The sequence below is a fragment of the Castor canadensis genome, chromosome 2 (genome assembly GCF_047511655.1).
Source record: "Castor canadensis chromosome 2, mCasCan1.hap1v2, whole genome shotgun sequence".
In the NCBI taxonomy this organism is placed as follows: domain Eukaryota; kingdom Metazoa; phylum Chordata; class Mammalia; order Rodentia; family Castoridae; genus Castor; species Castor canadensis.
Window position 1 is genome coordinate 31,840,937 of NC_133387.1, and position 13,631 is coordinate 31,854,567.

Consider the following 13,631-nt stretch of genomic DNA (forward strand, 5'->3'; position numbering starts at 1 on the left):
ACAATGCTGTCAACACATTCAGTGGTCTTGTCAAATTAAATGAGGTGACGTAGTGCTGTTTAGTTCTGTGGTGACGTCTAACAGGTGTCCAGGAGAACTCACCTGGAATTGTTTCTCTAGTTTTGTTTTGCCTGTTGGTCCTGGAATGAGGATTGCATTAACATAAGCATGAATATGACTGTCTAGCACTTCAGTTTCCTTGCTGAGTATGGCTTCAACCAGTGTATCATGAATGAAGACATACTGTTCCTGAAAAAACAATAATGACACTTCAAATTGCCATATACATATCTAGGTAGAAAAGTAGAACCTTCCACTAACAGACAGAAAGAGCTTCACAAAGTTGCTGGTGAGAGGGAGTTGCTTACTAGGCCTGACAGTAAGTCAGACAGAGGAAAGGAGGCGGCCAAGAGAGAAGTGAGCAGTTTTCATACCTCCTCTTTCTTTATCCTATGTTGACACTTGTGGGTAGGAGGCAGGAAGATTTGGGAAAAACACCATTATGTCCTCCCTAGCTCTCCTTCAGTCCTGACACCTGCATGCTTCCCTTGAGGACTTACTTCCTTGACTCCTGTATTTCTGGTGCACTTCCCCTTCTGGTTACTCCAACTCTTCTGGTAGTCTGTCATGTATGTTAGCTCAATTTTATCGAGTTTTTAATAACTCTCTTACATTTCACATATGTGAAATGTCCCATATGGGACTTCTGTGGTCTTGTTTGACCAGGAGGTCATTTCCTTGATGGAAGTTTGGTTTTTGAAGCCCAATCAGCAATGTTTCTGATTGTCTTAGCCAGCATCCAGTTTTCAACTTAAATTCATTTTTTATTTAGATAGTAAAAATAACATCCAAATTTGCAAACTCTCTTTTGTGTTAGAAATGATCAAATTACATGGGCCTTAAAAGACCTATAATTTGAATATAATTCATGTTTTTTAAATAGAAAACCAAATCCATCAGTTTGCTATATATATATGAAAAATTTGAGGTTTTTGCCAGCAGAGATGAGAGCTGACTGTTCACTAACTCTTTTTCTGGATCTTTGTCATGATTCTCATTTGAAAGATATTTCCAATTTGGTCACAAAACAGACAAAATTTTGCTGGCCCATCCATGACATATTTTTAGTTACTTGTGTTATGCATTGAATTGTGCCCCCCAAACCCAACAGTAACTCCAAATATATAAAGAGGATCATTGCAGACACAATTAGCTTACATGAGGTCAACTGGCATAGGGGGTGACTGGTATCCTTATAAGAAGAGGGAAGCTTGGACACAGAGGGAAGACAGACATGTTAAGAATGAGGCAGAGACTGCAGTGATGCTGCCACGAGCCAAGGAAAACATGGGGCCACAGACCAGAAGGGGCAAGAAAGTGTCCACTCCAAAAGTGTCTGAAGGAGCATGGCCCTGACAACAACTTGCTATCAGACTTTCAGACTCCAGGCCCTGAGAAAATAAGTTCATTGTTTAAAGCCATTCAGTTGTTAGTACTGGGTTATGAGTATCCTAGGAGACTAACACATTTTGGTGACACTTCCATACCTTAGATGAACAAAGTTATATTTTAAAAACAATACCTCAGTTTGCACCAAATAATTTCTTTGTGACCGGATATGTTTTAAGAAGCCAAATACATTGACAGTTCCTTCGTGCTGAATTTGTTGCAACATGCTGTCTAGCACAATGTATGTGCCTGTTCTTCCAACACCAGCGCTGAACAGAGAAATATTTCAATGTCAATTGTAAAATAAATTTCAAAATAGGTCACTATTGAATGTTATGATTAAAATCATTTCCTTTCTCAAGCAAATAACCACCTAATAAATTTAGAAATCTAAAACTGTTAACAGTTTAGGAGCTAAGCAAAATGCTTTAAACAATAAATTAAAACAATTCCTTTTAATTTTTTTTTTTGCTCTGAGTTAAACTGCAAAGCAACCTAATTATTTCTGTGGGAAATTTAAAAAATTTGCAACAATTATATTTATTGTTTATTATGTGTTACACAATGACAATATTATGTATCATGGCATAGTAAATAGACATTTAATCTGAGAAAAATGAAAGAATGAGCTTTGCCAAATTCTGAAAAAGAAAGGTCTCTGGGTCTGTGTTGCCAGATAGACATGTTTGTAAAGATTTCCACATTAATGGGAAAAAGAATTTGATAAAGCTTTCAGCTGAAAATATTATTTCAGTGAGATTGTGGGGAATAAAGCATAACTTCAATCATTTCTAAAGGGCCATTATCTGTCAACTTCTTCAAAGCCTCTGTCAGAGGGACAGAATTCACAGACAGGGATTCTTTTCAAATGTCTGGCAAGTAGGAAGCGCTACAACAAAATTAGCACCTGCTCTGCACAATTGCCCTGTCCTTCTCCATTTACTAAGAAACAATCCCTGACCTTCAGAGCTATTTTTCTTGCATCTCCTGGTTTTCCTCAGCTTATCGACAGGCTAACAGATGAAAAAACTCAAGATGGGTCTCTCAAACTTTGAGAATAATTCCCAAGATAGGTAATTAGAATGTGTCAGATAAGCTGTGTGTCAAAAGAAATCACTTGTTTCTGTAAAAACATAGATCCTTCTTTGACCAAAATACTGCACATAGAAATCAACTTGATTTTTGTGCTCATAAAACTTGGCACGCGGTCAGTGAATACTAATTGCTGTCATTTTACTGAAAAAATGTTAGATTACTGTATTAGATTATATTAGATAATATTACATTATTAATTTTTTCTTTTTCTTTGTAATACCATTATTGCTATTTATCAACCCATTCTTGGAAATTAAAGTTCTTGAGGGAAAATAAATTGATAATACAGTCAACGTAATATAGTAGAAAGAACTTAGGAAAATAGAAAAAAGAATTTTGGTCTCGAATTGTTTAAAAACCTTAGCTTATATTGCCAAATTCCTCACAGTTTGTATGCTTTGTTTTCTCTAATGTTCCTATCATAGAAAAATAACTCTTAGAACAGGGCCTGTATCTCAAGCATTTTTATCCTATGGTGTTATATGTTGAAATAAATATTTAAGGACAAGCATATTCTACCTGCCTCTCACCGTTAATAAATTGAAATCCAATTCAGCAATCAAATAGAATAACAAACATCATAAAAATCATCAAATTTCTAGTCTAGCATTCTCATTTCCTAATGATCAATACTTATGAAAATAGACATTCAATTTCACCCCATCCTTTCATGAAACCATTCCCATTTTGGCAAAACTTCATTCCATTGATTTCCTTTCTGTTAGCATAAGCAGTTCTCTGAGTTTAGAAGCACATCTCTGAGCCTCACCTGCAGTGGACGACAACGGGTCCAACAGCATGGCGCTTGGCATGGGCTGCCTTTCTCACAAAGGTCAGCACTGGCAAGGAGTACTCTGGCACGCCCATGTCAGGCCACTGAGTGTAGTGATACTGTGTGACCAAGCGCCCACTGGGTCTTCCTTTCTGGGAGCCCTGGAAGAGTTTAAACAGTCGAGAACAGTAAAAGACACACGCACACGCACACACATGCACACACTCCAATCCAAGATTCATACTTTGAGGCTGCAGGTTTAATAAAGCAAACAAAAGTACATTTTCATTTGTGATGATCAATTTTATGTGCCCACTTGGGTTGGTTGTTTGGTCAAGTTGTTTGGTTAAACACTAGTTACACCGGATGTAGTGAAAGTGGTTTTGTAAAGATGCAATTAACATTTAAATCAGTGGACTTTGAGTAAAGCAGATTGCCCTCCATAATGTGGGTGAAACTTGTGCAAATAGTTGAGGCCTTAACAGAAAAGACTGAGGTTTCCTGAAGAAGAGATTCTCCACAAGACTACAATACAGAAACCCTGCTGGAATGTCCACCCTGATATTTTGATTAATTTGAGTTCTAGACTGCATCATAAACTTACCTGAATTTCCAAGCTGCAAACATTCCCTGCAGATTTCAGACTTGCTAATTCCCAATTAGTATGAATCAATACTTACAGAAAATCTGTCCATCCATCCATCCATCCATCCATCCTATTGGTTCTATTTCTCTTGTAATCCTGAATAATACACTACTTGGGGGTAATTTTTTCTCTTTATGTATTTCAATCTCTGCACTTCAGTTGTATGAATTGTATTAGTGAAATGGCTGTGTGAGGCAGTAATTTTTGTTCCTTCATCACATTCTGCAGCCATGGGTACTATGACTAGTCTAGTTCCAAAGCTGTAGCTGATATTTAGATACTTGGAAGAAACTTTTAGGATTGAGGTATAGCTGTGATAAGAACTTTTAGTGATGTTAGTCATACAGTTTTTACCTTGTCTTGGTTATGTTACCCAACATTTTAAAAAAGGATTGAATGCATTAAACAATTGATGACATACTCATCCCTTGTTTTACTTTTTAAAAATTATTTTAATTGAGAAATAAAAGTTGTATGCATTTATTACATACAACATAAACATGATTTGAACTGTACAGCATTGCTGGATGGCTGAATCAAGCTAATTAGCATACTTATTTTCTTAGTGAGAACACTTCATATCTACTCTTTCAGTAATTTTTAAGTACATAATACATTGTTATTAACTACAGTCAACATAGTATATAATAGGTCTATTGAACTTATTCCTACATCTAACTGAAATCATGCATCCTTTAACCAACATCACCCCAATTCTCTTCATTCGAAGCCCCTGGTAACCATCATTCTACTCTGCTTCTGTGAGTTTTGCTTTCTTAGATTTTACACATAAGTGAGATACTGTGTTGTCTTTTTGTGCCTGGCTATGTCATTTAACATAATGTCCTACAGGTTTATCCAAGTTGTCACAAATGACAGTATTTAATTTTTTTAAGTGAAATCCTTTTTTAAGACTGAAGACTATTCCTTTTTGTATGTGTATTATATATATTATTTTTCTTATCCATTCATCTGTTGGTAGGATATATTCATCATTTGTTGACTTACCTTTTTAATCTTTGTGTTTCTTAGAGTAAAAGTCCTCACAGTATAATAGGCTAGCACTTGAACACTCTTCTGATTGACTAGAAAGTTCCCGTATTCTTCACTACCATCAGTAGGCCAGTACTGGTCACATTTTCTCTGCAAAAAAGAAAATAAAGATGCAATTTCGATATTTCAAGTGTTTGATGCAAAAGTTATTCCTGAAATTGGTAAAAGTTTGAAACAGTGATAGGAATGAACTAGTCCAAATATTGTGATCGTAAATTGGTTGTAGAGAAGACCAGGGATACAATCATAGAACTCAAAGAGACTTGAGATGGTCTTGTCTTATCTTCCCCTTTCAGATAATGAAAGTGAGGTCAGAGATATTGACTTACTATTGAACCAGCATTTGAATCCAGGTCCCATGAATTGAAATCTATTTCACTTTGCACTGCTTCTCAATTGAGTCCCCCTTATTTTTCCTCATGGTGTAAAGAATGCATTGAAGAAGCAGAGGGCTTGACTCCTAATGGAACTTTTGACCTACAGTGCCAAAAGTTTCCCTTTAGCTGTCATACTTGCCAAGAAGGAATCCTGATTAGCTTTCATTACTTTTCCTGCTTCCTAATGATGACTGAACTAAGACTAATTGAAAGCAGATCTAATTGCTGTCAGGAAGAGACACAATAGATGATCCACATACCCTTCCTTTCTCCACGAGGTTCGTTATCATGACTATAACTTCCACATTGTGCTCCCATATCATTCTCCAGAAGTCTTCTGCTGTGGATTTCAGTGGGCCCTGGGCAGCTATGTAAGCCTTTGGTCTGTTGTAACCCTGAAGAAAGAAATGGGAAATATTTCTCATTAACTGAATTATATGCTATTTTAAACCTTGTAATACTTAAGGCTTTAAGTCTTTAATAACAAAAAGCTATAAAAAATAAACTTGCAAAGCTGGACAAAGGTGATAATATTAACAAAGACAGCAATTTTTTCCTTAACTATAATTTTTGCATAAAAATAATGAGAGTTCTCTTTAATACACTACAATTTTCTACTTCTTTCTTCCAAGTGTATTTGATCTGATTCTATTTACTGTGCTGAAAATCTGGTTCCTTAATTGTACTTAATTGTTTTGAAATGTATTTCAGGCAATAAGACTTGGTTATCCACAGATTTTAAGAAACCTCTGGAGGGGCTGGGGGCATGGCTAAAGTTGTAGAGTGCCTGCCTAGTAAGCATGAGGACCTGAGTTCAAACCCCAGTACTGACAAATGAATGAATGAATGAATAAATGAATAACTAGAAACCTCTGGGGTCATGACCTCCTTCCTATCCTCAGTGGTACTGAGCAGGGCTGATCATTAATAGATGCCTCTACTGACCACTCATCATGGCAAGATGCTTTACAAACATTAACCGAATCCTTCATCCATCTAAAATAGAAGCATCATCCCTGAATTTGGAAACAGAACCTTGGAAGCATAAAGTGAATTTCCAAGGTCCTGCTGATAGCTAGTGGCAGAGCTGGGATTCAAAATCAGTTATAACTCTAAAGTCCACATTCTTTCTGGTACAACACATTGCTTTATTTGAAAGCATGAAATGACTGCCCATAACAAACCCACTTCCTTGACTTCAATGTTTCATATATCATTAACCTGATCGAAACAACTACACTTTGAGGTCAAGGTCAGGGAAATAACTGAGTTCTGCTGACATTCAGTTGAAAGGCAGTGAAAAACAGTGAGTTAGTGAGTGACCTACAATCCTTCGAGAGCTCCTGTAAATTCATGCAGGCTGGGTATCTCGAGTGGTACTCAGAATAATAAAGGCTGAAAACTGGCTTAATAATCACGTTTGCCTATTAGTTAGTAATACCACGGGAATTTCTCAGGATTTATTGGTTATTGGATATCTGTATAATGTTGTGTCAGGAGCTATGGTAAATTCAAAATAAGAATCAAGTTTGCCCCTCAAATCTATCTCAATATACATATTCTACCTTGAATGCACACTCCTGGCCTAAATTCTCTCCCTTGTTCAGAAAATTAATATTACAGTGTTGTCCAATCTGAAACCCTTATTCATAAGAGCTCTTAAAAAATTACTTACTGCTTATTTGTATTTTCATTATAAAGCAAATTACATGTATTACACAATGGTATATGTACAGCATTATGGCATAATAAATTTAGGTTCCGATGAAGTGACCATAAAATTTGAAATCAAACATGCTTACATCAACATAATTGGCATTGATGTAATCCGTGAGTTTTCCATCTTTTTCAATAAGTTGTGCAAGCTTCACTCTGCTATGATCATCTGGAATAAAAAAAGAATATATTTTACCAAGGCACAGACGACTACTGTTCAGACTAAAGGTCATTTGTGTTTTTATTGTGATTTATTTTATGCAATTAAAATCAACACAAAATAATTTAGTTTAATAGCCTTTGACAAAGAATAAGAATCACTGCTTTTAAGAAATTTTCTAACGTAGTAGGTAAGATTAGGACATGTACTCAGAAAGCAATGTCCTGATGTCAAGAGGGAGGTGCACAGTGCAATAGGGGATGTGAAGGCAGAAAGTGCATTGCTATGGAATGATAACACAAGTTTTCAGAGTTTGGAATCTGAAATTGGCAATTTAGAAGTGTTTTTAAATGATACTAGGGCTGTGAACAGTGGAGAGCCACTCAACAAGAAAGAAGAGTGACTGGAGTCCCAAAAAGCCAAGGAAGGACTGCAGGAGACATGCTCTGCACAGGAGGATGCTGGAGGAACAGGCAGTAGCAAAGGAAGCAGAAGAACCCTTGGGACTTCCTGTGAATGGCTACCCAAAATCCTATTCTCTCTATTCAAGAAAAAAGCCCCAAAGAGGAGTCATCAGAAAGGGAGGCAGGAGGACACATGTCCAGCTACAGAAGAGGTGATTCTGGCACTGACAATTATGGCTGAAATAAGGAGTCTAGAATTAACTTTAGTTCTACAGAAACTATGTTTATGTTCAGGATATACATAATGAGAAAGGAAAGCATTACTAGAAAGAGACTTGTAGTTTCACTGGGCAGAATATACTTTCCAAGGATGAGGAAGTGAATACAGACTGTAATAAGCTTTGTTAAGATTTCTGACAATAATAGGTCATGTTGTATAGACAGCTTACATGGAAATAAAGACATGGCAACAGAAGGATAGGTTTGGATCTATTTTGTATTTTAGTTTTAATTTTTAAAAAATTTCTGACTTGTTTTTCTTTGTCTGTAAAATAGAACCATTATTATCTATCTTGCAAGCTTATTTCAGGGATTAAATGAAATAATGCATTTATAGTGTCAAGTACACAATAGATGTTCAACAAATGTTAATCTCTCTCCCTCCTTAATTACCTGGTAGATATTTTATATTTCACTTGTAGAAAAATCTAACAACAATTTCACCCTGAGAGCTGAAATTGCAGCCAGGACACTGTCTTCAGTTGCAGAAGACAAACATGTAATAGAACCCTCAACTAAAAAGTAAAATTGGTGTAATTCTGTAGAAAGGAAGGCAACACCTATTTAAGAGTCCATGGTAATTAAAAGGAGGAGAGTATAGCCCATAGGCTTCCAGAGCTAGAACAGAACCAGAATTTAAATAGCTTAGCTGGTAAAATGTGGTTATATGAATCAAGGTAGGTCTGAATACATGAGGAAAGATATGAGGTTTTGTTTTGCATTGTTTTGCTTTTGGAGGGAGGAGGGAGCATGAAGAGGATTTCAAGAGATGGAGGGAAATATAAAGCAAAATAAGAGAAAACAAACTTAGAGAAGAAGTGCCTTAAGAGGAAAAGAAAAGTAATGATTTCATAGGAAAATTATAAGGAAAACTGCATTAATGAAAAAAACATTGCTGTTCCTTGAGAATGAAGAGAACAGCTGATAAAACAAAGGGAAGGAAAGAATAAAAAGTGGGATTCCTATTCTTCCTTTACAAAACCCCAGGAAGAACATCAAGAAAGCAAAGAAACAAGGTAGGAGAAGAAAAGAGGAAGTCTAAAGAGAATTTCATTTGGTTAGTAAATTAACATAAAATTAAGTAAACACTAAGTCAAAATAAGACCATGTGATATAAATAATGTCAGAAACTACAAGAAGAGATTTTCAGTCTATGGGACTTGAAGAAAGGACTGGATTAAAATGGGAATTTGTTCTGTATAAAAGAAACATATCATTGATTGCAGGATGTATTTAAGTGGAATCATACAATGTTATGTATTACAAAACACATGTCTGTCTCCTGGATAACAAAGGTCTGAAATAGACCCACTGAGGTCTGCTGTAAGATGACATGAGGACACTGATTAATGGCACAGCAATGATGATGGCACAGTCAACTGAGCTGAGAATATACTTACAGGCAACGATATTGATGTATCGGTTTTTGTGCTTGTTGTCTGGGTGGTTGGAGCTGTCTGCTGTAATACCTAAGTCAACAGTACAGCTCTGTATTTCCTGTAAAATATTGTATGCATATCATTTTTAACACATATTTCTTTAAACAAAGTATCTTAAAATATAAAAAGGAAGATAAAACAAACAAAGTAGTCTATCAAAATGTATTTTTTATATGTTACAACTACTTCTTGGCTAAAAGAAAATGCAGTGAAATAATGCCTTACCTGGTAAAACTCTTTCAGTGTCTAATGAGGGAATGAATGCCAAAAAAGTAAAGAAATCAAATTCCACAGCACACGACAAATGAGAAAAGAAAGTGTTCATATTAGGTTTACAATGGAAAACTATGATCATGCAATAAATACAATTGTCACATACTAACAAAACAGAATGTTTCAAACAGTTGCATGCAAATCAAAATGTCTAGCAATTTGGAACCTTAAAATTATATAAAAGGGAAAAATAACACTTTTAAAAGGGGACATTGGTGTAATATGATGAATTTTAAAAATGCAGATGAAACCACATACTTCATGACCCATTTTGTCACCGTAACTGAATTTGCTAGTGTCTAAATATAATCCATATTCAAGCACTGAAGCACTATTTGAAACTCCGAATTAGTGATACATTTTCTGTTTTTTTTTGAGTTATTTTAAAGAGTAAATAGCTTCCTGTTAGGTGGTTTGTTAACAGATTTAGTGTTTCTTCCTAAAAGTTTAAAATCATATATATTATGTCATTTTGAAACAAAATTTAGGTAGCATTACTTTCACATAGTTAACTAGTAGGCCTGCTTTGGTTTAAATTTCAATGGGTACAGAAAAATTATTTCTGCCATTTTTCTATTAAGATGAATTAAAGTGCTTTTTAGAGATTTCTATCTAAATACATTAGTTTAGAATTTATAATTAATTAGTATTTAGATAATAAAATGTAAGATTTATAATTCCTGAGAAAGTATATTATCCATAGATGAGCCTGATTCATCTGCAAATGGCCCAACCTCTCTCCAAATAAGCTCTAAGGCCACTTTTGCATCAAGTCATTCTGAACAATTAAAAACTATCTAATATACGAACCACGTAAAAGGTGTAGCGTCATTAGTTATTAAGCTACTTACTAAATTAATGAAAAATTTTCTTACATTAGACTGTGAGTTAAAGGAATGGAACTAAGAAAAATCTTTTTGAGTAAAAATGTGAGTTTATCTTATTAATTTAATTATTGTGGACTGTTTAATAATATTCAAAATGACTTTATAGTTGTGAAAATAGTAGAAAGTAGCTGCCATTGGGTATATGCTGTCATCAACTTTGATTATAAATTGTTTATTTTTACTTCAGTTTTCTTGTTTCTAATTTGAAGGTAAGACTCACCTTTAATGTATTTTCACTATTGCAATTACCTGTTTGATGCTAGCTTGATTGGTTTCATCAGTTAACAGTGAGGCAACATTGCAACCACCAGTAACCTCTAGTTTATGGTAGAAAGTGTAATTCCATGTTTTAAATATGTAGTCTTCATATTATGTCATAATTCATTTTTTTTGACTTCTGAAATCTTTCTAATCTGTGGCCTTTTTTCTCTATCTATGTCTTGATTGATGTGACCCATGGAAGCAGTTACTGAGAGCCACAAGGAGTATACATCAGGGGAGAGTGGACCCTGTGATCAGTGTCAGAGCTCAGAGGCCTTCAAAGAGGGAGGTCCACTGAGCATTTCAGGATGGGGTGGGGCAGAGACAAAAAGGTGCTTCAGTGTGCGATGCTTTCTAGAGAGAGTGACAGAGGGGGATGCTGCCAATTGCTCTCCTGAGTAGAAGGGTAATGAAAAGGGCATGAAATTTATAATTGTAGACCTGGGTTTGAGTTTCAGCTCTGCTATAGTTGTTAACTAACTTCTATACAGTTTGAGTTCAGCATATGAACAGAAATAATAACAAGCAACTCCAAGAATTGGTGAAAGTTGAATATGCAGGCATTTAGTGAATGACATATTCAGTATGCTCAGAAATGGTACCTTTTGTGGCCCTGCATACACTTGTGTGCTTGTGTCTGTGTATGAGTGTGTGTGTGTGTGTGTTATTGTTAACTTTGGACTTGTGACTCCCTATTTTGAAAAATCCACTTAATGGATAGTTCAATAGGCCATGAAAAATTTGCAGTAAATTTCTCTACCTCTTCTGTCTATGATTATTTAAAAGAACACCAGTGCAAACATTTTCACTGGTTATAAAGTTCAAATGCTTTTTAGAAATGCATGCTTTATGAGAAGAAGATATGGTATTATTTTGTATACTAAAAAAGTTACCTAAATGCTTTTGCATTTGTATCATGTAAATACTTACAATTATGGATTTGTATGCAGTTTAGCTGAAAATCATGAAGTTTAGTAGTTTAGTATAAATTATATAATTTAGAAAATTACAAAGAATCAGTGATACTAATTCAGATTTTTTTTTTTAAAAAAAAGAATACTGGAGATCTGTACTTAATGGGAGAGAATTAATATTTATGCTTTTTATTCTTCCACTAGTTCAAGTTGGCTTTTAAGAGAAAAAACCAATTTTCTAAATTATATGGCAACTACAACACATCTCCTAAACACATAATTATGGAACTAATATTTTCCTAGAAATGAAAATGGTTTCAATATGTTTAGGTAGAGCGATAGCTTACTGCTGAATCTTTTAATTTTAGTATTTTCTATATTATTTAAAACAGACATACTGAAATCATACCTCAAATTCCTCAGTAAACCCATTACTTGCATGTAAGTCTGCAACATGTTTTGGAAAGTGCTTTATTGGAATTGCTCCAACATCATCTAAGTAGATAAAAAAGTGGTGTTAGGTAATTCAACAGAAATGATTGTCTCACCTCTAGAAAGCACCTTCAAAACTGATGTCAAATTGAATTTTTCTTACAATCTCATCTAAGTATCAGTGTTCAACTCTTTATGTATATTTCCTATCAATTGTAATCTATACTTTAGAAATCTGATTTGATTAAGAATCTCTTTTCCATTTATACTCTAAAGAGAAAATAATTTATTTACAATGTTAATTTATTAATACCACCAAAGTCTCACTTCTATTAATGCAGTCCTTCTCTTTATGAGCAACTTTGTTTAAAATGAGCATGGTTGCATGTAAGTTCTGGGGAAAAAGACGAAGAAATAATGTATCAATTTTACTACAATGCAATTTCAGTTTTATAAAATTATACAGAAATTTCGGTTTATAAAATTGTACAGTTTAATGTCTTGCAGTCAAATAGCCAAATGTATACATTTGAAAACATTTTTCCTTATCTCCATAAATAATAAAAAAACATTCATATGCAGAATATTCATTAAGAATGATGTCAAAAAACCTTTGGGAGATTTCATCTGTAAAGTTTTAAGAATTCTAACTTGAAAATATGCTATGTAAACAGAGTCACTGGATCTGTTAATTAATTGTGAAGGGGACAAATTACTTTAACTAGCCCTGTTTTACTTTTTTTTTTCCTGGAAAGTCTTTCTGAGATTAAACATATTACTAGTTCACAGTATACAATTTCACAAGTGATTTCTCTGACAAGGAAACATCAAACACATTTCACTAGAAACAGTTATTTACATCAACAGATGTTCAGCATTTAGGCCACCTAATATTTTTAAGCTTCAGTTACCAAGAAATTTGTTGATTAAAAAAAATTAGAATCCATCTGTTCTCTCTTAGGTGAGTGGACCTGAATACTAAAATTGAATTAGCCAGTCAAGCTTAAGAAACACTAGACAAAGGTGTAATTTTACCTTCACACCTGTAGGAAGATTTGCTTGGAAGGAGCTTTTATAATTAGATTTAAAAAAGAAACAGACATAATTTGTCGTACCTAAATCATTAGTTCTAGCGAATATCCTTCAAATCCATTGATATTATCCTGCAGAGCCAGCCTTTCACAGGTAGACTACTTTTGTTCCATGGTCAGGTATTTTGGTCATTTATTTTATTAATTGGTCTTCAAATCAGTGAGACCAACATTTTCTGATTTTACATGAAAAGTACATATTTAGGAGAGAGTTGAGCAAAGGAAAGGAGATGCTCCTGGTCACTATTCTTTTGACATTCAAAAAGGGGAGATTCTGTGTTTCTGAACCAGAGCTTGATTTTAAATTACTGCATTTCATTTATTAATAATAAACTATGTCGGGTTATATGAGAGTTAATGTGCATTCCTGTGCTGATAGGGTA

The 13,631-nt window shown here is 34.5% G+C and overlaps 1 protein-coding gene across 5 annotated transcripts in view; it reads right to left on the bottom strand.

Moving 5' to 3' along the window:
• Ptprz1 (protein tyrosine phosphatase receptor type Z1) overlaps positions 1-13,631 on the bottom strand; it is a 172,336-nt gene that overhangs the window by 21,491 nt on the left and 137,214 nt on the right. For 3 of the 5 annotated variants that reach the window (XM_074064361.1, XM_074064350.1, XM_074064357.1), the window contains 9 exons: positions 12,135-12,220; positions 9,616-9,636; positions 9,352-9,448; positions 7,195-7,277; positions 5,653-5,787; positions 4,971-5,105; positions 3,314-3,477; positions 1,583-1,718; positions 103-249 (listed from right to left, as the gene is read on the bottom strand). In XM_074064361.1, coding sequence (XP_073920462.1) covers positions 103-249; positions 1,583-1,718; positions 3,314-3,477; positions 4,971-5,105; positions 5,653-5,787; positions 7,195-7,277; positions 9,352-9,448; positions 9,616-9,636; positions 12,135-12,220 — 1,004 coding nt within the window. The remainder of the gene's footprint in view (positions 1-102; positions 250-1,582; positions 1,719-3,313; positions 3,478-4,970; positions 5,106-5,652; positions 5,788-7,194; positions 7,278-9,351; positions 9,449-9,615; positions 9,637-12,134; positions 12,221-13,631) is intronic. The other 2 variants (XM_074064369.1, XM_074064354.1) reach the window with 1 other exon arrangement.